The 23,829-nt window shown below is 43.1% G+C and overlaps 1 protein-coding gene across 1 annotated transcript in view; it reads right to left on the bottom strand.

Moving 5' to 3' along the window:
- LOC311042760 (glutamate receptor ionotropic, kainate 2) overlaps window positions 1-15,177 on the bottom strand; it is a gene marked incomplete at both ends in the record, with an annotated part of 238,476 nt that extends 223,299 nt beyond the window's left edge. The window contains one exon of the mRNA XM_084053745.1: window positions 15,060-15,177. Within this exon, the coding sequence (XP_083909871.1) occupies window positions 15,060-15,177 (118 nt within the window). The remainder of the gene's footprint in view (window positions 1-15,059) is intronic.
- Window positions 15,178-23,829: the final 8,652 nt, after the last annotated feature.

Raw genomic sequence — 23,829 nt, 5'->3', positions numbered from 1 at the left:
GAGAGAGAGAGAGGAGAGAGAGAGAGAGAGAGAGAGACACAGACAGACAGGGGAAGCATCTGTAATGATGCTGATGCATTCATTAGAGCACCAGGCTCGCAAAACAAACTCCTCCATTTCACAAGCAAGTTGACCTAGTGAGGTTTTGCACTGTCAAGGACTCTCTCTCTCTCTCTCTCTCTCTCTCTCTCTCTCTCTCTCTCTCTCTCTCTCTCTCTCTCTCTCTCTCCTCTCTCTCTCCTCTCTCTCTCTCTCTCTCTCTCTCTTCTCTCTCTCTCTCTCTCTCTCTCTCTCTCTCTCTCTCTCTCTCTCTCCATCTGCTGTCATGTACTGTACAGTACACTCAAAGCTCTCTCACACACACACACACACACACACACACACACACACACACACTTGTCCTCCCATTCTCCGGTATCTATAGGTGGATGTAGAGGACAGTACAAGATCCTCGTTTTGTCCGAGCCGACACTCCGATGGCTCACGTTTTGTGTAGTATCACAATAGACATGATCTGAACGATACACATCACACACATCATCACACCACAGGTTTATCTTTGTCAACCAGCCGTATATAAATGTTTTAGAGAAGGGGATAAACATACAGAAATCAGCAAGGGCACACAAAAGTGCTGGCCATACATAAACACAGTGATATACATTTCAGTGATATACTGTAAGTGATATACTTAACTGCAAAAATAGCCTATATCTGCAAGCTCTCAACATGAAGCGATGTGTTGTGAGCTTGTTGATCGGCTATTATTTGCATCATTTTTGGGGGATTTTTTGAAAATGTTTGCCTTATAATGACATGGCCAAAGACATGGGGAAACCAGGTTGAAAGCGTTAAGGGACGCATGGCATCGCGCACATACAGGACAACACTGTCAGATAACAGCAGCAGCAGAGGCATGCACTCACAGCGTGGATGACACTTCAATCTAAATACAAGCTAATAAAAGGCAGCTCCCTGGCACCGAGGACATCATTGACATATAATCCGGGCCCCTGGGAGAGCCTGAGCCATCATTCTCAACACACGGGCCAATCTAAACGGCCTGAAATTTTAATATGACATTTCGGGAATTGGATTTATGGCGTATCAGCAGAAAATTCAGCCGATTGACGGATAGGAGAGTCTGTTTGTGCGTGCGTTCGTGCGTGCGTGCGTGCGTGCGCGATTGTGGGTGCGTGCGTGCATGCGTGCGTGCGTGATACAGAATGGGCTTGTGGTATTTGTCCCCGTGGCACTGCTTTCCACTATTGATTTTCGGCAGATTATTATTCCAGTTTCTTTAGAGACCAGAGGCAGGATATGGGCTGGAGTCTACCTTCCCCTCAGCAAGATCATTCTAATTCATAACCCCTTCCAAATGAGTTATTGACTCTAGGAGGCGGCTCTGCCATTCTCAATGAGAGGACTTTACATCCACAAGCATGCAGCAGCTCCATCTCCGGTCCTCCTCCTACCTCCTGCCTCCCACAGCCAGAGGAGATGGAGGATAGAGAGATCTGCTTGAGACTCTGAATGACATGGCAGACCGACTGACTTTCTGACTGACTGGAATGTTGCCTGACAGATTTCGGTAACTCACTCACAGCCGGATTAGCTGGATAGAACAGCTACCTATTGGCTGGTTTACCCAGTCAAGGCTGATTTGTACTTATAATTGTATCTCGAGGCGAAAATACATACTGATCTACAACAGTGGTTCTCAAACTTTATCGTGCCAAGGACCCCCAAATTGATATGTATTTGGCCACGTACCCCCACCTGAAGATATGTTGTGCCAGAGACCCTCAGAAGCAAAGAAAAAAAAAATCACACATTCATCACATTTTCGAGATTTTTCAAAAATAGCAGATCTACAAGCTCATGACGCAGCACTTAGTGCCGTGCTATGAGCTTGTATATCTGCTATTTTTTAATAGCCAAAGTATAGAATACTTAGAGAACCAATGATCTACAACTTGCTATACACATCGCAATCCAATGCCTCGTGAGATGGTAGATCACGGCAAATCTCTGTTCTTTTTTAGAACGTTTTGCCTATAATGACCGTCTCAAAACAGGGAAGCCAAGTTTAACGTGGTTAAGGCTTAATTGGACTTTGTCACGCAACCGTGCCGCCGCTCTCCGGAAATCAGTCATTTTCCGCCAGCAACTCGGTCGAACGGCGAAGAATATAAATTGGGCTTTTTACTTCCCGATTATGCTGACTGACCAAAACGGTCCGAATGACAAGCAGATGAATGACCCCGTCTCCCTCAGACAGCCTGCACCATGACACCGTCCTACAGAGAGACATCGCGGCACCGCCGGGCGCCGAGCAATGACAACGGTATAGGACAGAACACACAGAGAGTATAATGTCCACGGGAAGAGGACGGCGCGGCATTAGGAGTCGTGACTCATGTTACCGTTAACAGGAACACAGGCAATGGCCCTCACAAGAGAACCTGTCCTCACTGTGTCCTCAGTATGAGAACAGCACAGTCACAGCGCACACACACACACGCACACAGAGAGAGAGGAGAGAGAGAGAGAGAGAGAGAGAGAGAGAGAGAGAGAGAGAGAGAGAGAGAGAGAGAGAGAGAGAGAGAGAGACACACACACACACACACACACACACACACACACACAAAGTCAGTCACCTCTAGCCCCAAACTGTACATCTATATAGCCAGTCAGCAGTTCTCTCACCCAGCCCCAGTCCAACAGAATGCGGCCATGGAAGGAGATAGGGTGGTAATGTAGACACAGTATAGGAGGCAGCGATGCACGCGCCACGGCACAGAGCGAGCAGACCTCTGAGGCTCTCGGGCTAATTACTGACAAATATGTGCCTTATTTTGCTACTTGGCAAAACCAACAGTGAACAGAGAGACCGTGTGCTTTTTTTTGAAGCCAAACCGAGGGGATGCATGCAGGCGAGTTGGGGGAGAGCAGCTTTTAGAATAATCATTTCGCGAGGCACATTAAATGTCTTCACGCATGGCGGCGTCACAAGCCCTGTGAGGAACGTGGCATTTTCTCTCTCTCTCTCCCTCTCCCCCTCTCCCTCCCCGCCTCCAGTTGGAAGAGAGGCAGAGATTCAGCCATATCAGAAACACACTCTTCTCTCTCACACTCTGCCCCGACGCTGGGCCGTGGCGCTCGCGCGTGCGTGCGTGCGTGTGTGTGTAGGTGTGTGTGGGTGGGTGGATAGGGCCCCTTTGCTGAAAATACCCGATGAGAGATATTTTTCAACTGTGTCGCCGATTTGCCAGTCATCACAGATAGTTTCAAATATTCTATAAACTAGTAGTGAGTGAAATATGAATATTTTAAGCAGCTTAGCACTGATTTAAATACATTTGCTGGGAGTCTGCTGGCTGTCAGCCAGGACACAGTGTAATACTGACAAAGCCAACCCTTGCTAAAACTCAATTTAAGGTAGCCAATAATTCAGACTGGCAGTGCTAAGGCAAATAAAGTCCATTTCGTTTTTTTCTTGAAAAAAGAAAAAAAAAATCACACTTTTTTTTACATCACCCGGAGGAGATAGGACAGAGAGAACTTGGATTAATTCACAGAGAGAAAGAGAGATAGGGGCAGTGTTGCCAGATTCTGTGAGAGAAACAAGCAACCAGGTATAGGAAAACCAGCCCAAAAGAAGCGACTATATGGGCCACATGAGCACTTTAACATATACATCAGCTATTTGAAAATAGCCGATCTACAAGCTCACAACGCGTTGCATCGCGACGCGTTGTGAGCTTGTAGATCGGCTATTTTCAAATAAAATCTTGCGGGGAAATCATAATAAGCAGATCTGGCAACGCTGGACAGGGGGGAGTGAGAGAGGAGAGAGAGAGAGAGAGAGAGAGAGAGAGAGAGAGAGAGGGAGAGAGAGAAATTAGCCAATGAGAAGAAGGGCAAACAGAAGGCCAGTGTGAAATATTGAAGCTGTGACAGAGGGTGAGGTTCAGTGATTATAATGTGTCGGGGATGGAGCTGGCAAGTCATGCATTTTAAACAGAGGGCATCTAGAACATTGGACATTTATTACATCAAAGGCCTGGGCTCTCTGACTGGCGTGTGTGAGACTCCATGTTTACCCTCATCATCACCAGACATTGTAATGTGGTGGTGCAGGGGGGGGGGGAGAGAGAGAGGGGGGGGGTGTCATAGGTTGAAGTGTGGAATGTCATTTTTGACATAAGCCCCGGGGGCCATTTTTTTTACACACCATATTTTACTGCGTGCAAAGAAAGCCAATTGTCATTCAGCTCCAATAGGCTCTATGCACAGCAGCCATATTGTGAAGTCATTCACAGGTGTTACCAATGATACTAATGAAGGCTTCTGGTCAAACAGATAAGAGTCAGGGTGCTGAGATTGTTTATGTTGGCTCACTGAAAACACTCTGCTACACCAGTGGGACTAAAATGTGGGTCCAGGGACCCTCATGGTTCCTTAAGGGGTTTCCAAATGGCTTCTTATGGGTGTGTAACTCTGAGATTGTCCAAATGGAACCGCACTCTCAGAGTTATGGGGGTCGTGGAAATTGAAAAGTCTGAGAACCACTGTGCTACACTAAATGGAACAGAGCCTTCATTAGTATCATTGGTAACACCTGTGGAGGAAGTGATAATATGGCTGCTGTGCATAGAGCCTATCAAACTACACATAAATATGGAACACGAAATACGAAATGCTTCAACACCGCATATGTGATATTATGCACGGAAAATACAGCACATGTAAATCACATAAAGGGGCAAGGTGGATTTGAAAATGACGCTCAGGAAGTCTATAAGTGTATTTGCCGCTCATGTTGTGCCTTTGGTTATTATTGGTACACAATTTCGAACCATGGCACGTCCTTTTTGTCGTTCCGTTATCCGATTCGGTTGATTGGCATCATGTTTAAAGACATTTTCCCTTTCCTTTAATGCATTCCTATTTCATAAGCCAAATAGTAAAATACTCAGTGTTAATGTGTCCATTTGTAACTCAGAGAGTGCACAAACGTAACCAAATGGACCCTCGACGGGTCCATTTCGTTACATTTGCACACTCTCAGGGTAAAATGACAGTGCACTCGTTTCTTTTTATCTCCCCGACACAAATTAAAATTGACATTTTCTTCACTGCAGTGAACCATTTGTTGTCAGTGTTTTTGACAAACAGGCATCTTGAAGACTCTAAACTAGTGATGGGGGGGGGCGGAAAAATAACCCAAGAAGAGGAACGCACGCTTTATAATATCAACAACAACGTCATAGCGGGGGGACAATGAGAAAGAAGCAGCGCTGCCATCGTGTAACGCTCGCTCCGTTGCCTGAGGGCATAAAGGGACTCCGTGACATATCACATGCTTGAGTTGCCCTCAATGAGGGGTGATATAATGAGCGTTGCCATTCTGTGAAGCCGCTCAACCTATTTCCATTTCAACAGACCTATCGGCTATATCGGCTGAGTAACCGTTTCCACGAGAACATACTGTTCGAAAGCAGGCGTGCGCACGTACACGCGTCACACCTCGCACGTCTGTGTGCCCCCAGTATGACCCCTCCTCCGGTCTGCCACTGCATTCACAGGTGGCGGAATGTAAGTACATTTACTCAAGTACTGTACTTAAAGGACGACTTCACCGATTTTCAACCTATCTTCATATAATTGGTCCTCACTAATACTCATGATAAAATGGTACAATCTTTTTCTACTTGGTCTGTGTCTCAGAGGAGGGCTGTGGACAGTCCAGAACCCCGTCTACCAGTGACATCATTGTTAGGCATGATTTTCTTTTCCAACAAGATTTCACATTTTTTATTTAGATTTTTATTAACACGAGAACAACGGCTTCTTTTATTGCATTGCAACTTTCCAGGAATAGAAAGCCTGCAGTTTCTATTAAATTAAAATTAAATTAAATTAAATTAAAAATTAAATTAAAAATTAAATTAAAATTAAATTAAATTAAATTAAATTACAGTCATTTAGCAGACGCTTTTATCCAAAGCGACTTACAATAAGTGTATTCAACATAGGTAGGGAACGAAAACTACTAATCACCAGAAGTTTCGTTTCCTGCAAAGTACATTTCCTGCAAAAACAAGCAACCAAGAGTATACCTAGCGCTAAGGTAAAAGTGCAATATATCAGCTACCTACTTTCTTAAACAGATGAGACAAAAATGGCAAAATCAAATGAGCACGAGCTAAAACAAATAAGTGAGTCGACTAAACAAGATCCAATAAAACGATACAAAAATAAAACAAGAGTTCGTACAACTAGTTAACAACAAGTAGGCCAGGCAAAGAGGAAGGATAGTGTTTCCTGAAGAGGTGGGTTTTCAGCCTGCGGCGAAAGATGGGCAGTGACTCTGCTGTCCTGACATCAGTGGGAAGTTCATTCCACCACTGTGGGGCCAGAACAGAAAAAAGTCGTGACCGTGTCGATCGACCAGAAGGACCGTTGAGTGGCGAGGGAGTCAGTCGCCCCGAGGTGGCAGACCGTGGATTCCCCATTGATGATGTCACTGGTAGACGGGACTCTGAACTGTCCACAGCCCTCCTCTGAGACACAGGCCGAGTAGATTTTTTTTTTTACCATTTTATCATGAGTATTAGTGAGGACCAATTATATGAAGATAGGTTGAAAATCGGTGAAGTCGTCCTTTAAGTACAATTTGCGATGCGACGCGTTGTGAGCTTGTAGATCTGCTATTTTCAAACATTTTTGTACTTTTACTTTTGGTACTTTCAGTATATTTTGATACTTTTGTACTTTTACTCAAGTGAAATTTTGAACACGGCGATGTTACTTGTAACATCGCATTTTTATATTGCTACTTTTACTTAAGTAAAATATCCGAGTACTTCTTCCACCACTGGCATTCACTTATAGTGGCAAACAACGCAGCAGTTATAGTTGTCTGAGGTTTGTGTCAGTGACCAACAGGCTACAGAGAACCGGGATTCCACCCACCTGCACAGTACCGTAGCTCATTAAAAACACAGCCATACTGATTTGACCAAAGGTTGTGCCTGTCTTCTCCTTTTCACACTGTGAAACCCCCTCCTCAAGTGCTCATTTAAATGTGAGGGTCTTTTGTGAAAGTGTGCACATTGACCTGTAAGGGTCCATTTTTACACTCAATGCAAAATTAGTTTGAACCTGCACGTACATATAATGTGAGCGTGTGCGCGCGCGGGCGCGTGTGTGCGTGTGTGTGTGTGTGTGTGTGTGTGTGTGTGTGTGTGTGTGTGTGTGTGTGTGTGTGTGTGTGTGTGTGTGTGTGTGTGTGTGTGTGTGTGTGTGTTTTCATGTGATAATTGTCTGCCAGCTTCAGCCCTATTTTACACTTTGGTCGTTTGAAAATAGCCGATCTACAAGCTCACAGTGCCTCATGATGCGATGTGCTGTGAGCTTGTAGAACTGCTTGCACGTGCTGAATGCATACATGGTTTCTCCGTGACCTTTTCCTGGAGCGTTGGGTTTATAGTTATTTATTGGGAGAATTACTCGGGGGGGGGGGGGGGCATAGTTGTTCCTATGGGTTTGATAGCAGCTCTCCTTTCGGCGCTTGCCCTGAGTTTTATCAGCATGCTGTCTCTGCAGCGCTCTGTGTGATTTAAAGGTGACAGCACTGGTTAAATGTTGGTCCTTTGGCGACAGATAACAGGCTTTACCGATGCCCCTCATCCCAATGTCATAAAACAGACTTTTTCCTCCTCTCGCCCGGCACGCAGGGCCGCATTATTTCACACCACTGATGAGAACGTGAGTTCCATTCATCACGACACACGTTTAGATTGTGTCGAACTGGATTTTCTTTTATTGGTCTGATAACCAGTGGTGTAAAGTAACTAAGTACATTTACTTAAGTACTGTACTTAAGTACAATTTTTGACTGGAGTATTTCCAACTTCCAATACTTTTACTTGTACTCCACTACATCTCGGATCCAATTATTATACTTTTACTCCACTACAATTATTTGAATACTTTAGTTACGAGTTACTTTGTAGATTTGTGTTATTATTACTAAACATACATTAACCCCTTCAGCCCTATTTAAACTTTGGCTATTTGAAAATAGCCGATCTACAAGCTCACAATGCGTCGCATCGCGACGCATTGTGAGCTTGTAGATCTGCTATTTTCAAAAGCTGAAAACTTTGAAAACTTGTGAAATGGGACCTTTCTACTTTTGGTACTTTAAGTACACTTTGATACCAATACTTTTGTACTTTTACCCAAGTACACTTTGAATTCCAGACTTTTACTTGTAACAGAGTATTTCTACGTTGTTGCAGTATCGATACGTTTACATAAGTCAAAAATGTGAGCACGTTTTCCACCACTGCTGATAACTGCTGATGGCATAGTGATAAACCACAGTTATACTATAGATGAAAAGCTTGTATAAATGAATGGTGGATCCTTGAAAGCAGCCTCAGTCCCACGGCGACTTCCAAAGCATGGGATGATTATTAGCCATAGCCAAACTGAAACAGTCAAAGAAATGGTCGCCTTTTAAAAGCTATTGCCCTTAGCGTGGTGCCATCAAACCAGATTAGATTCTGCTTAACTGGGGTCAAACATAGTTCAGCCAAAGCAATACACGAGCATGCTTGTAATTGTTATGATAGCTTCATTACCGGGCTTCTAAAACCTTGACCTCTGAACACATGTGCTAGGACGAAGGCCTGTTTAATTAAAGTGGAGGAGTTGTGAGTGCAATAAACAAATGACTGGGGGGAAAACAGCCTTCCTCCAACCATGTTGATCACACTGTGGTTTTTATTCATTGACTTGCATTCAGTGGGGATTAGCAGACGCATATTAATTGATTTTCGGAACTCGCCAGTGTCCCCAAATTAACCCTTTAAGACCGGGAACGCATCCGTGTCATTTTTAGATTTCTTTGGGCTATTAAAAAATAGCAGATCTAGAAGCTCTCAGCACCGAGTGCCGCACTATGAGCTTGTAGATCTGCTATTTTTTGAAAAATCGTGAAAATGTGTGCAAATCTTTGAATATATAGATATTTTTTAAAGCAAACATTTTAACTCAAATCTTTGCTTCTGGGGATTCTACAGATGTCTTCTAAATCCTTACAGGTTTTTTTTTTTAAACGTATGTTGCTATAATATCAGTGGTTCTCAAACCTTTTCATGTCAAGGACCCACAAAATGATATGTATTTGGCCGCGGACCCCCATCTGAAAATGTTTTGTTCCAGGGACCCCCAGAAGCAAAGATTTGAGTAAAAAATGTATATGTACTATATTTAAAGATTGACACATACTTATTTTTTTAAGAGCTTGTAGAGCTTGTATATCTACTATCTGCAAAGAAATCTAAAGTGACACAGATGCGTTCCCGGCTTGAATGGGTTAAAAGGACAAATTTCAACAAATATTTAGTAGGTGTACTTTTCCTCTTCAGAGCTGTTGAGCGAGAGCACTTAGGCTGTGTGTGCCGTGTTCTCCTTCTCGTCTTGGCTCTCGGCAAGAAGGTCAGGAGTCAGCCTTTTGACAAATGTACAGTTTGGTCCACAGTGAATAAATTGCTCAGAGTCAAAAAGAAAGGGCTGACTAATCTCTTTTACTCTCTCACTCTCTAGTCTCTATATATATTCTCTCTCTCACTTGCTCTACCCCCCCCCCCCTCCCACCCCCCCCCCCCCCCCCCCCCCACTCCCTCTCTCTCTCCCCTTCTCTCCAGTGGTGGAAAAAGTACTCAAATGTTTTACTTAAGTAAAAGTATCAATACTGCAATGTAGAAGTACTCTGTTACAAGTAAAAGTAAAAATAGCCCAGATAAGAAATAGGGCTGAAGTGGTTAATGTATGTTTTATAATGTCATAATTTATACCTGCAAAGTAACTAGTAACTAAGGTCTTCAAGTAATTGTAGTGGAGTAAAAGTATAATATTTACCTCTGAGATGTAGTGGAAGTAGAAGTAATAGACAATTGGAAATACTCCAGTAAAGTCAAAGTACCTTAAAATTGTACTTAAGTACAGTAATTGAGTACATGTACTTAGTTACTTTACACCACTGCTCTTGCCCCTTCTCTCTCCCTTCCCCTCTCCCTCTCTCTGTTTATCCAAATTCTCACTCAAGGCACAGAGTACAAAGACAATTAAGTATCTGCTTAGTTTACATCACTGTGACTGGGGAAGCGGTCCTCTCTCTCTCTCTCTCTCTCTCTCTCTCTCTCTCTCTCTCTCTCTCTCTCTCTCTCTCTCTCTAAGCTGTCATGATGTATTTAACCCCACAGCCCACCTTTTTAATGGTTCTCAATCATACCTCAGTCAGTCTATTCATCATCTCACACAACCATGTTAAATGGGTTTACCTCCAGGTGTGAAGGGGGCGTATGTATTGCGTTGTAACATCTCCATGTACTCTCTCTGTCTGCAGGGAATCGATAAAGTAGGACGGTAACCATGATCTGAGGAAATTAGCTTGTTCAATGAAGGCTGTTATGCTTATCACCGCCCAGTGGTGTAAAGTAACTAAGTACATGTACTCAAGTAGTGTACTTAAGTACAATTTTGAGGTATTTTTTACTTTACTTGAGTATTTCCAGTTTTCAGTACTTTTACTTCTACTACACTACATCTCAGAGGCAAATATTGTACTTTTACTACATTTTTCCACAATTATTTGAAAGCTTTAGTTACTACTTTGTAGATTTTGATTATTATTACAAAACATACATTAACCACTTCAGCCCTATATACATTTCGGCCATTTGAAAATAGCCGATCTACAAGCTCAGAATGGGTCAATGGGACACATTGAGAGCTTGTAGATCTGATATTTTCAAAAGATTTGTATACATTTGAAAACTTGTGAAATGGGACATTCTGCATAATGAGTACTTTCTACTTTTGGTATTTTAAGTACATTTTGATACCATTACTTTTGTACTTTTAGTCAAGTAAATGTTGAATTCTGGACGTTTACTTGTAACAGAGTACTTATACATATACATATACTTGAAATTACCACTGGAAATGAGCTTGTTCAATCAAGGCTGTTATATGCTTATCACCGCCCCCCCATTTCAGATCAAACACCGTGTCTAGTCCCTGGGTGATCCGCTTTGCCTCAACATTGTCTCACTACAACTTTAAGTAGCTTCACTCTCTCCGCTAAATCTCCTTGTTCTGGAAGTTATTTGGGGGTGGAGAAGTGGGGGGAAGATCCCTATTGTCCTCTGTGTGTTGTATAATGTCAGCCTTTTCCATGGTTATTGACAGGCGCATGTTTTCCCCCAGACAGAGGGACTCATCAGCCAGATGAGTGGGAGTTTTTCTAGCCTGGAGGACCCACGGCATTTAGCTCATCTGCTCATTAGACGGTGACCTTCACACACATGCTGAACACCAGCACACCTAATGATCCAACCTATCACTCACTCAGCTCAGCCCATAACACAGCGTGGAACATGGTGGTGTAACGTTATTCAGCCATTTGTTGCGCAGATAGGCCTATTAGTAGCTTTAGCCCAGTGCTTCTCAAACTCTTTCATGTCAAGGGACCCCCAAATTGATACATATCAGCCCACAGACACCCCATTTGAAAAGATATGCCAGGGACCCCCAAAAGAGACCATTTTAAGGCCATAGCAGTGATTCCGAACCATTGCAATTTCACGGAACTCAATTTGATTTGCATTAGTAGGTCATGGGCCCCCATTTGATTGCATTTTTTTTTTATATCTCTGGGACCCCAATATACACTGTAAAATCAATGTTAATCTAACTCTGAGAGTGTACAAATGGAACCAAATGGACCCGTAAGGGTCCATTTGGTTCCATTTGCACTCTCTCAGAGTTACAGACCCATAAGGGTCCATTTGGTTGACAATTGCAAAAAACGTTGAATCTAATAAAATAATTCCACAGGGTAATGAAAGAAGGTTTGAATGCATACGGTTTGGAATGCATGCAAATTGGTTGCATCTCCAAACGCTTACAGACCGCGTCGCCTGGTGTCACCAAAAAAAAGACACGTGTGTGACACGTTGTTATAGCTTGTAGCTCTGTTCTAGTAGATCCGTTCTCATGACTCATATAAATGAGCCACTCTAGCCTATGCTTTGTAAAAGAAGGCCGTAGCTTTCCAAAACACCTGCCCCCCCCCCCCCCCTTCTCCACCAGCTGTTCCCCCATCCACCCATCCATCCATCCATCCATCCATCCAATGCAGATGATAATCTCAACAGCAGGCGTTGCATGCACGGCTCCACAGATGAGCAGATGCCGAAGTGAAAGCCAGCCACCATATAGCCAACGCTGAACGGATCAGGCCGCTGTAGCCTACACGGAATTCCACCCAGGCCCCAGTGTGCAAGTTCACAGGATCTCATCTAAGATACCAATGGCTCCGCGCCCCGGAGAAAAGACAGCGGGATTTCTGACGTCCCATTGGTGCGTGCGGGTTCTCTCTTTGAGAGCTCACGCACACGCACACACACACAAACTTCCCTCTCACAGGAATCTATCTCTGCCGGCACCATCCGTGCTCCCTCCGTCATTCCATCCACTACCCTTTCTTTCTGTCCGAGATCACGAGACTTCTGCTGCAAGGGAGCACATAGTCAAGACCTGGATGACTCTCCTGCTTTATTCCTTCCTTTTGTATTCCCTTGTGCACTCATACACACTCACGCACACACGCAGGCAGGCACGCACGTACACTTCTAAACATAAACACACACACACACACACACACACACACACACACACACACACACACACACACACACACACACACACACACACACACGCTTACGAAGCACAAAGGCACCCAAATGGCACGTTTAAACCACCTCTGCAATTTATTGCATATTTTTCACGTAAGGAAGGTGGATTAAGCTGTGTATCATCGAGTACTTACAAAACGTTTAGTGTGCATGAATGTGAGGTTAATGTGATCTAAAGTTTAAATGTATTACAAACATAGTTGAGCTCTAGTCAGTGAAGATAGAGGATAGTCTAGGGTATGGTGACAGTTTACTGTGCATGCAGAAGTATTTAATACAATATAAGCTCAACACTGACCCCCCCCCATTGCCTGACTTGGTTGTTAGTAATGTGGTCACGGATATTTTTTTTATCGCAACGGCGAATTAACAATACCATTATCATTCATGGTGAAACATGTGCAACCGTTTTAATGATGCTGCCTGTGGTGAGACCAGCCTTGCCAACGCAGACAGCCCACGTATGCTGTGTTGTGTTTTTCCTGTACTAGACCCAAACCAATGCTGCCTGTGGACTGTGAACACAAGACAGTGCCAGCGTTGCCAGATTCTGTGAGAGAAACAAGCGACCAGATCTAGGAAAATGCCATATCTGGCAACCCTGCACAGTGGTGTCAATGGAGCTGTGGTGATGCTGGGGAAAATGTGCTGTCCGTGGTACTAGAGGAGGGAGCTGTCCACTGTACTACTGATCGGTGCCATCTATGCTGCTATAGCGAATAGTGAAGAGTGCTATCCATGGTACCAGTTAAGAGTGCTATCCATGGTACCAGTTTAAAGTGCTATCCATGGTACCAGTTAAAAGTGCTTTCCATGGTACTAAGGAAGGGTGCTATCCATGGTACTAAGAAAGGGTGCTATCCATGGTACAAAGAAGGGTGCTATCCATGGTACAAAAAGGGTGCTATCCATGGTACAAAGGAAGGGTGCTATCCATGGTTACCAGGGAAGGGTGCTGTCCATGGTTACCTTGGAGGGGTGCTTATCCATGGTTACTAGTGAAAAGGGTGCTGTCTATGGTGCTGGGACAGAGAGCTGCCCAATGCGGTGCTGTGACAGGGTACTGTCGGAAGGTGCTGAACCAGGAGGATAGTCCTAGTGTGTGTGTGTGTGTGTGTGTGTGTGTGTGTGTGTGTGTGTGTGTGTGTGTGTGTGTGTGTGTGTGTGTGTGTGTGTGTGTGTGTGTGTGTGTGTGTGTGTGTGTGTGTGTGTGTGTGTGTGTGTGTGTGTGTGTGTGTGCGCGCGCGTGTGTGTGTCTAAATGTGGAAGATAATAAAAAATGAAAGGTTGAGCTGGTGTCATAAACAAGTGACTGGCAGAGTACAGCGCTCTCCTTCCTGCCTCGCTCTCTGAAGCAGAGGATAAGCTACACAGGAGAAAGACACACACTGGGCCCCATAGCAACAGGTTCTGTGTCAGGAATTCATTACTTCTTCAACTAGTTGACATTTGCAGTTTGACAATTCGCCACAGAGTGATACGGGTGCCTGGCAGGTTCATCCTTGTACAGAAGTAGCTATCGCTAACAGTTTATGCCAACTTTAGAGACACATTTGTCACGTCTTTTTGGCCATTACTCTCGAAACAGCAGTGGTGTGTCCTTGCAACAACACAACAAGAACACGGCGTCCCTGAGCATATAACCATAGGATGTAAACACTTGTATAGCAGTCAAATAGTTGGCACACTACCCCAGTAATCCTATGAGGTCTCACAGCAGGCGGCAACATAATGTATAGAGCAGGGGTCTTCAACGTTTTTCAGGCCAAGGACCCCCTAGCTGAGAGAGATGAGGCAGGGATCCCCCCCCACTACATATTGTATAACATTATGTTGCAGATTAAACCACACTTAAACCCTCAATATGTGTACTTGATCTGCTCTTTTTTCCCCCCTAAAGCAAACCTGTTTGCCGAAAATAGCCGATCTGCAAGCCCACAAGCCTAGTGCTGCAAGCGTTTGCTTGTAGATCTGCTATTTTTGGCTAAAAGCGTTCATCTCAGAAAAGGCATGCTATGGGTTCGAGTGTTTAATGTTCAAAGAAAACGTTCCTAACACACCAAGATTTGGTGCCTCCCCCCCCCTGTATGAACTCTGAGGACCCCCTAGGGGTCCCGGCCCCCCTGTTGAAGACCCCCGGTAAAGAGCATAAAACACATGTGGCTCCGTGGCAGTGCAGTGGTGCACAGCACAACAAGTACGCAAAAGTAACAACTTTGAGACTGAACTTTTAACAACAACGACGACGACAACAACAACAAAAAAAAGCTTACAACTCACCGAATCTCAAGACGTGCGGCATCCCACGGGAATATCCCACACATTGTAACAGCAGCAGCAGAAGCCTGACCATGCACCTGAACCTCGCATTAGTTATCACCACCAGGGAACAGGTCATGATCTTCATGGTGAAAACACTGTATGTATTCCCTGGGATCCGATCCGAGTAGAATATATATTCCCCCCAGAAAATTCTTCTTCTTCCTCTCCTTGTTGAAAACGTTAAGCAGCAGCAGGGTGACGACGGCTCTGAAGGCTCATCACGGCATGCTGGTGGTGCTGGTCACTCATGATGGAGATCAGGGCAAAAGCATTTCGTTTCCCCAGATGATCCATTATTACATTAGCAAGCGCTGCGTGTCCATCCAGTCCGGCTTCACTGCGCCAAGAAGCAACCTTCCGACTCGGCTGACGGTTGCGAGGCATCCATGTTAGGCAGGCAAGGGGTTCAGGACCGCGGAGAGCTCCGTTCACGGGGAGAACCTGGGAGACAGATAATAAACATCGGCGGGGAGAATACAAAGCGTTGAATATCCCAGGCAACAGAATCTCGCTTCTCCCCGGCAGAGAAACTGCGCCCCTGTACACCTTTAGCGAGCGTGTGTGTTCGGCTGTCTATATGCTTGCATTCTGCTGCACTGCCGTCGGTGCAACATCTGACGTCGAGCCAAGATTATAGTGGGAGAAGCGGAGAGCAAACGATCGGGCATATTTCTCCGGTATCATTGCCGGCAAACACTTTGGGCTTGTTAACTAATGTTGTTTAAACCAGTGGTGCCATGTCAAGGACCCCCAAGAATTAACATGTATTTGTAGACCCAACCTTCTGAAAATATGCTGTGCCACAGAGACCCCCATACAAGATTTTGTGGATTTGAAAATATTCCAAAAATGTTCACTTTTTTCCAAGATTCTTTTTTGAAAATAGCAGATCTCACAAGCTCACAGCGACGCGTTGTGAGCTTGTAGATCGGCTATTGCGGACCACACTTTCCCCCATTGATCTATAGCTATATTGGCAGCCGAAGTGGTCATGTTTATTTAGTGCATGGCACTGCACCGGGCACTTTCCGATGTTCTCAGATATTCACGGTTATTTGGTTGGTTCGATGGCCGTCGCTGCCTTAGTGGAGCGCTGCAAAGCTGTAAAAAAAATCAATCTATGAATTTAAAAAAGATTGCCTCTGTTGATCGGAGTTGTTCAGCCTTGGAGTCACATGTGAGATGCTTGTGAACCGAACCTGTCACTGTAGGCTCAACATGATGAATTGCCTCTTGTTGCACACTGGTATTTTCCACAGTCTTTTTTGGAAGTGATACTTTTTTACATTTTTCTATCCTGTGTGAGATCCGTTAAGCAACGACAAGCCAACTTGAAGTTCATAACAGAATGTGATTATGTTTAGAGAGTAGCCTAATTAGTTTTGATTGTATAAAGTGTCACCTCATAAATACTTAATTGGGCCTGTTGATGGCCCTGGTCTGCTTATGGAATGAAGTATATGAAGATTTGAGATGTGCCTATATAATGTAGGCCTACTGCAGATCATCATTTGGAATATAATGAAAGGCTACGGTTAACAAACAGGAACACAAGCCACCACAAAAAGTGGTTTCACTTCTTGGGCCTACTGGTTTGCTGACTAAACAAAACAATGCATTTTTAGAGATAAACTCAAACATCATTATGCACAGTGGCTTACAATCGCAGTAAACTGTGATACTCGTTATTTGCTATCCAGTGAATTAACGGCATACATTTTGTTTGAAATTCGGATTAATTGGTGATTCTGGACCTGCGTATAATTGGCTAATCAGGCTAATCATTTAAAAATTCCTCTTTAGGCGAGAGGGCCCCTGGAGTTGTAGACGCCAGTGTAAAAGTTATGCGTTTTGTGCTTAAATCTCACTTTATACGAGCTGTATGCAGCACATTATTTATGCAGGAACCCGTTACCTCCAAAAGACACTGTTCTCTCATCTTTTCATGCTTACATTCTTAACCAATGTAATCACAGTGCCCATTGTAAGAAATCATATATCATTGCCTCGAGAGAGTATTGATGCTGGCTTCTATGCAGCGTCAGTAATATTTTTCGAATAGGCGCAATCGGCTCGATTGAAATAAGACAAACGTTTCCTCTTAAATCGATAACTGTCACTGACTAAAGCATTAATTAGTGGATATTTGTCTTTGGACCGCAGCCCATGTGTCAGATGCTGTAATATGCAGGTAATATATTACCAGCCCAGCGCCATGCATATTAATAAAACATTCATATATTGTGGTCAGTTGGCATATAGCTACTGTACAAGCGGCTTCTGATACAATAGATAAGCTATAATGTAAAATGGCTATTATAGAAAATGTGTAGATTCACTTGTGGGCAAGAACGTATCAAACGGGATCATTCGAAACTATAGTCTAATTATATGAATTATATGAATTAGGTGATAGCAATATAGCATAAATTATAGTGGGAATTGGCAGTTGACATTTTGTCATCTTATTCTTATGTTCATATTTTTTAAACAATTCCAGAGGCCTATATTGGTCAATGTGGCGAGTTACTATGCGACAAAAGGCAAATAAATAATACATGCGGATTTGTATTTTTAATCTTCAAATTCCAAGAGGAATTTGAAGTAATTTAACGTGCATAAGGAAATTCCTTATATAGGCCTATAACCAAATTGACTCCCTGGTATAGTAGGCTATAGCCTAGTGGTTCTCAACCAGTGGTCCGGGGACCACCAGTGGTCCTTGGGGGGGTACCAGGGGGTCCCCAGCGAAATTAGTTAACATAGCGTCACAATCATTTTAACCACTTAGCTTTGGCTATTCAAAAAGAGCAGATATACAAGCTCATATAGCGCAGCTATGAGTGCCGGGCTATGAGCTTGTAGATCTGATATTTTTAGAAAAATCTTCATATATTTAAAGCAAACATTTGTAACTCAAATCTTTGTGTTTGGGGGTCCCTGGCACAAAACATCTTCAGGTGAGGTCCACGGCCAAAGGTATATCAGTTTAGGGGTCCTTGGCATGAAAAAGGTTGAAAACCACTAGTATAGCCTAGCCCGTAACCCTGTGCGTAATGAACAGATGTCCAAGTGGAACTGCCAGGTGACCTGTGCGTAAACAGTGGTCATCAGGGAACATTCTGCTTCTTTCAAGTGATTGTTGTTCCTGTTTTATTTCAATTATTTTAGATATAGCCTATACTGACTATTGGCGCAGATTATCCATTTTAACGACTGCTTGGTGACAGCTCTACAGTCCAAACGGCACTTTAAAGGGACACCGAACCGAAAGGACATTCAGGGACATTCATGAAGGACCCCAATGGAAACGAGCCATAGTTCTTTCTTGGGGTTTAATCCTTTTTAGCATCCTTTTGTATAGAACTGTACTTGATGTGCTTTTTTTTCTTCTTCAAAACTGTTAATAAAGTATTCAATCAATCAAATCAAAGGCATTTCCTCGGGGTCGAGCCAAAAAACCCTCACTCCACAACAAGCAGCATGATCATAAAGTTGATTTAGAGGTTGATGTGGTGCTGCTGCAGGACTCAGTAATAATGTGCTCATCAAACTGTGTGGATTTACATGCACTGCTTGTAGCGGTGAGTTTTTTCCTCTGCATCCACACACAGGCAACAAGATTATAGACGTTATATATATCTAATCTATGGATCATTCATAAAAGCCGATCATCATCAACGCCAACGCCAGCTAGGGCTGACAGCCCACGATTTGTAGTCCATGGCAGACGTTTAATGACCCCCATAATGTCGTCTCAACCCCTACAACATGGGGGGGGGGGGGGTTGACAAGCGTCTCAAATAGAGGTCGGACAAAGACATAGCGAGGTCACGTCTCCTTACACGCGTTATTAACCAGCCAAGTCGTAACCTTTTTTTTTTTTTTTTTTAAGACATTAAAATTATTTATAATAGCGAGCTTCATCGGACACATACACAAGACAGTAGCATTATCCCCAAAAATAGCCCCACATTATAAAAGACAGCCGGGGTGAACTTCAAATCTTATAGAGATGACGATAAGGTGCGAATGGAGATGCGTTCCGGCGTCCGTCGTTATCAGGGAAAAAAAGGTTTTAATTTTCTTATGCGTTTTTGCGATTGTAAAACGACGTTGGATGCTGCTGCCTCTCACCTATACCTCTCATCTCACCTGTTTTCTGTCCACATCAGATATTATATAATATAACATAACACCCCATGTCTGAGGGATTTAAAAAACACCAAAGTAGGCTAATGCACGCCGAAATACGGAGACCTAATTAATGAGTGCAAACTTAAAGAACAAACTGCCTTACCTTATAGACTATAGGTGGAGCGGAACAGAGCAGCAGGGAATAACAATAGTCACACACACTGTAAGGAGAGCCAGAGAGACAAAGTCTATACGGTAGATTTGTTCCTATAATGATGAGAGAAAGGAGCGGATCAGGAGGAGTAACGCTTTTCCTCCAGACTCTCTCCTCCGGCCGTTACAGTGCAGTGTGTAGTGGAGGAGACACGCCTCCTGTCGGACGACAGGACGCACTGCTTAAAGCAACAGGGGGGACGAGAGAGAGAGAGAGAGAGCCTAACACCGTCCGTCCGGATGGGTGGACGATCACTGGACTACTGGACAGGACAACATGGATGCCTGGAGGGGGACCTAAGTACATACCTATTGCTTCTTCTATTCGATCTCCTCCCCCAAGGGAAGCGAGGCTAGGGGGCGGGCAGGATGGACTCCCACACTATTGTTATACAGTATGCTGTTACAATAGGACCAATAGCCTATACCACTGAGTGCTAATGCAGTACATGGTTCTGCATTAGCACCCCCCCCCCACATTTTGAACTGGGGACCCCCCACCCTGACAAGCACTTGGAATTGTAGTTGAGGGCATTAGGCTACATTTAAGATATTGTGAAAATAGCCGATCTACAAGCTCACAATACTGAGCTTGTAGATCTGCTATTTATTTTTTTTTTATCGATTTCTTATGTTATTTGACAATTTGGCCAATGTTTGACCAGTTTTTATAGTGTAGTTTGTTGATTACTTTTGATGCAGTAATGGTCTTTTTTTTTTCTTTTATCTCTTTTGAGGTATTAAAAAGGTCTTAAAAGTCCTTAAATTGTCACTTCGCTGTCATCTGGGGACGCCCCCAAAAATAAATAATGTGGGGGTCCCAGCCCACAGGTTGAGAAACACTGCAATAATGGACCATCTGGGGCTGTAGATGTGTGGGTTATTTCTTAGTATACAGTATAGTAGGCTACAGTCAGTGGTGGAAAAGTATACTCACATTTCTTACTTGAGTAAAAGTATCAATACTGCAATGTATAGATATAGGCCTACTCTGTTACAAGTAGAGGACGAGGACCTGTATTTAAAATATACTTGAGTAAAAGTACAAAAGTATCAAAAGGCATCAAAATTTAGTTAAAGTACCAAAAGTGAAAGTACTCATTGTGCAGAATGTCCCATTTCACAAGTCAAAAATCTTTTGAAAATAGCCGATCTACAAGCTCACAATGCGTCGCATGGGGAGGCATTGTGAGCTTAGATCGGCTATTTTCAAATGGCGAAAATGTATATATATAGGGTTGAAGTGGTCAATGTATGCTTTGTAATAATAATCAAAATCTACAAAGTGACAGTTTTCAAATAATTGTAGTGGAGTAAAAGTACAATATGTGCCTCTGAGATGTAGTGGAGTAAAAATACTGAAAATTGGAAATACTCCAGTAGAGTAAAAATACTTCAAAATTGTACTTAAGTACAGTACTTGAGTAAATATACTTAGTTACTTTACATCACTGATATTGTTATACAGTACTATACAGTAGGACCAATAGCCTATACTAATAATGGACCATCGGGGGCTGTAAGCTGTAGATTTGTGGGTTACTGTTCCTCCAGGTCAATACATTTGAGTTAATTGGCTACAGTTGTGAAATCCAGAGCTACAATGTAACTCTGAGAGACAGAGTACAAATGTAACTTTGTGGTTTTACATTTGTACAGTGTCTCGGAGTTAGATACATTACAATATGGATAAATGAACACTGAATTAATATGTCACATGGTAAAAATCCAAAATGTTAATTGTGGTGCTGGCAGCTGGATTATCTGTATTATATGTAGGCCTACACCGAAATAAGACATCGGGTATAGCCTATACTATAGCCTCCCCAGGAACACAGCATTTTGAATGCACACACGACACGATACTATAAAACATTGGTTCTCAAAGTGGGGTCCGGGGACCTTGAGGGGTTTCCAGGGGGTGCCCAGCTAAAAGATGGATAGTTAGGAACCAAATGGGCCCTTATGGGTCTGTAGCTCTGAGAGTGTACAAATGGAACCAAATTATTTGGTTCCATTTGTACACTCTCAGAGTGAAATTAACTCTGATTTTACAACATAAATTGGGGTCCCAGAGATGGAAATGCCATTAAATGGGGTTCCGTAGCCTAATGCATGTCAAACTGGGGGGTCCTTGAAATTAAAATGGTTGAGAATCACTGCTAGAGCCGTAAAAATCTTCTCTTATGGGGTCCCTGGCAAATCTTTTCAAATGGGGGTCCGAGGGCTATTAAGTGTCAATTTGGGGGTCCTTGACATGAAAAAGTTTGAGAACCCCTTCGATGAAAAAAACAATGATATCAAACTCAAATGACTGCCTTTTCACCTCTCACCGTGGTGTGGAGAAAGAAAAAAAAATATGATTGATTGACCAGTTTCATACAAAATTATGCTAAAAGAAAAGCACTATGGCTTGTTTCCATTGGGGTCCTCTAATGTAATGTAATGTCCTGTGTATTCAATACACAGATAAGCCTATATCCTATGCAATTTACAGTCAATATAAAAACAATGATATCAAACTCAAATGACCTCTCAAATGACAAATGACAAAGAAAGGAAAGAAGAAGATAGCACGTGGTGTACTAAGTACATTTACTCAAGTACTGTACTTAAGTACACTTTTGAGGTGCTTTTACTTTACTGGAGTATTTCAAATTTTCTGTACTTTTACTTCTACTCCGGACCACTACATCTCAGAGGCAAATATTATACTTTTACTCCACTACAATTATTTAAAAACTGTAGTTAGTTACTTTGTAGATTTTGATTATTATTACAAAACATACATTAACCACTTCATATTTTTGCCATTTGAAAATAGCAGATCTACAAGCTCACAATGGGTCGCAGCGCGACCCATTGTGAGCTTGTAGATATGCTATTTTAAAACGATTTTTATACATTTGAAAACGTGTGAATGGGACATTCTGCGTCATGAGTACTTTCTACTATTGGCACTTTAAGTACCTTTGATACCAATCCTTTTGTACTTTTACTCAAGTCAATTTTTGATTTCCAAACATCTACCTGTAACAGAGTATTTTCTACATTGCAGTATCGATACTTTTACTCAAGTAAAAAATGTCCGTGCTTTTTTCACCACTGCCTATATGCAATTTACACTTTACAGTCAATATATGCCTTTCTCCTTCCTGCACCCACGCTATACTATAGGACCACTGAGTGGTGGTGAAATGAAAGAGATCTTTGATTGCCCCCCCATACCCCCCCCCCCTTCCACTCTACTCCACCCCCCCTCCAAGCAGCGCTGCATGAGAAGTTGGATTGTGGGGGACTAAAATAAATAGTCAATGACAGCTCTGTGATCCAAGAACAAGACCTGCTCTTTACCCAAGGGACCTAAGAGGGGCCCTAAAGTACCCCCGCATCTGTCTGTCTCTCTCTCTCTCCCTGTGTGTGTGTGTGTGTGTGTGTGTGTGTGTGTGTGTGTGTGTGTGTGTGTGTGTGTGTGTGTGTGTGTGTGTGTGTGTGTGTGTGTGTGTGTGCGTGCGTGCGTGCGTGCGTGCGTGCGTGCGTGCGTGCGTGCGTGCGTGCGTGCGTGCGTGCGTGCGTGCGTGCGTGCGTGCGTGCGTGCGTGCGTGCGTGTGTCAGTAAGTACTACAGTAGTACTGCATTTTTTACCTAAGTAAAAGTATCAATACTGCTTTGTACAAACACTCTGTTACAAGTAGAAGTTATAGGTAAAATACAAATTTACTTGAGTAAAAGTGCAATCGAAATACACTTAAAGTACCAAAAGTAAAAGTGCATATTATGCAGAATGTCCCATTTCACAAGGTATCATATAACATGTAGGTATTCAAATATTTTGAAAATAGCATATCTACAATCTCACCATGTTGTGAGCTCGTAGAGCGTCTATTTTAAAATGGCCAAAGTTTAAATCGGGCTCTTATTGTAAGTTTTGTAATAATAATCTACAAAGTAACTAGCGACTAAAGTTTTCAAATAATTGCAGTGGAGTAAAACGCGCAACATGTGCCTCTGAGATGTAGTGGAGTAAAGTAAAAGTACCTCAAAATTGTACTTAAGTACAAGTACTTGAGTACATGTACTTAGTTACTTTCCACCACTTGTGCGTGCGTGCGTGCGTGCGTGTGATTGCATCTGTATCTGAGTGTCTGTACGTATTAGCTGTTGTCTCGAATCTCTGCTTAATTACAGCCAGTCTTGCGTGTCGAAGGAGGAAATTAATTATTCACCTACTGAGGAAGAGTCGTACCTCACACAAAGTGGTGCACTAGACTACAAAATACACAACAAAGCAGCACTACAACAACGACACACACGTTATTTAATAACTCATTCAAAATGCTCCTCTCTCTCTCTCTCTCTCTCTCTCACATCTGACTCA

This window comes from Gymnoscopelus microlampas, assembly GCF_963454915.1.
Source record: "Gymnoscopelus microlampas genome assembly, chromosome: 3".
NCBI classification, from domain to species: domain Eukaryota; kingdom Metazoa; phylum Chordata; class Actinopteri; order Myctophiformes; family Myctophidae; genus Gymnoscopelus; species Gymnoscopelus microlampas.
This window is presented reverse-complemented; position numbering and strand designations above follow the sequence as displayed.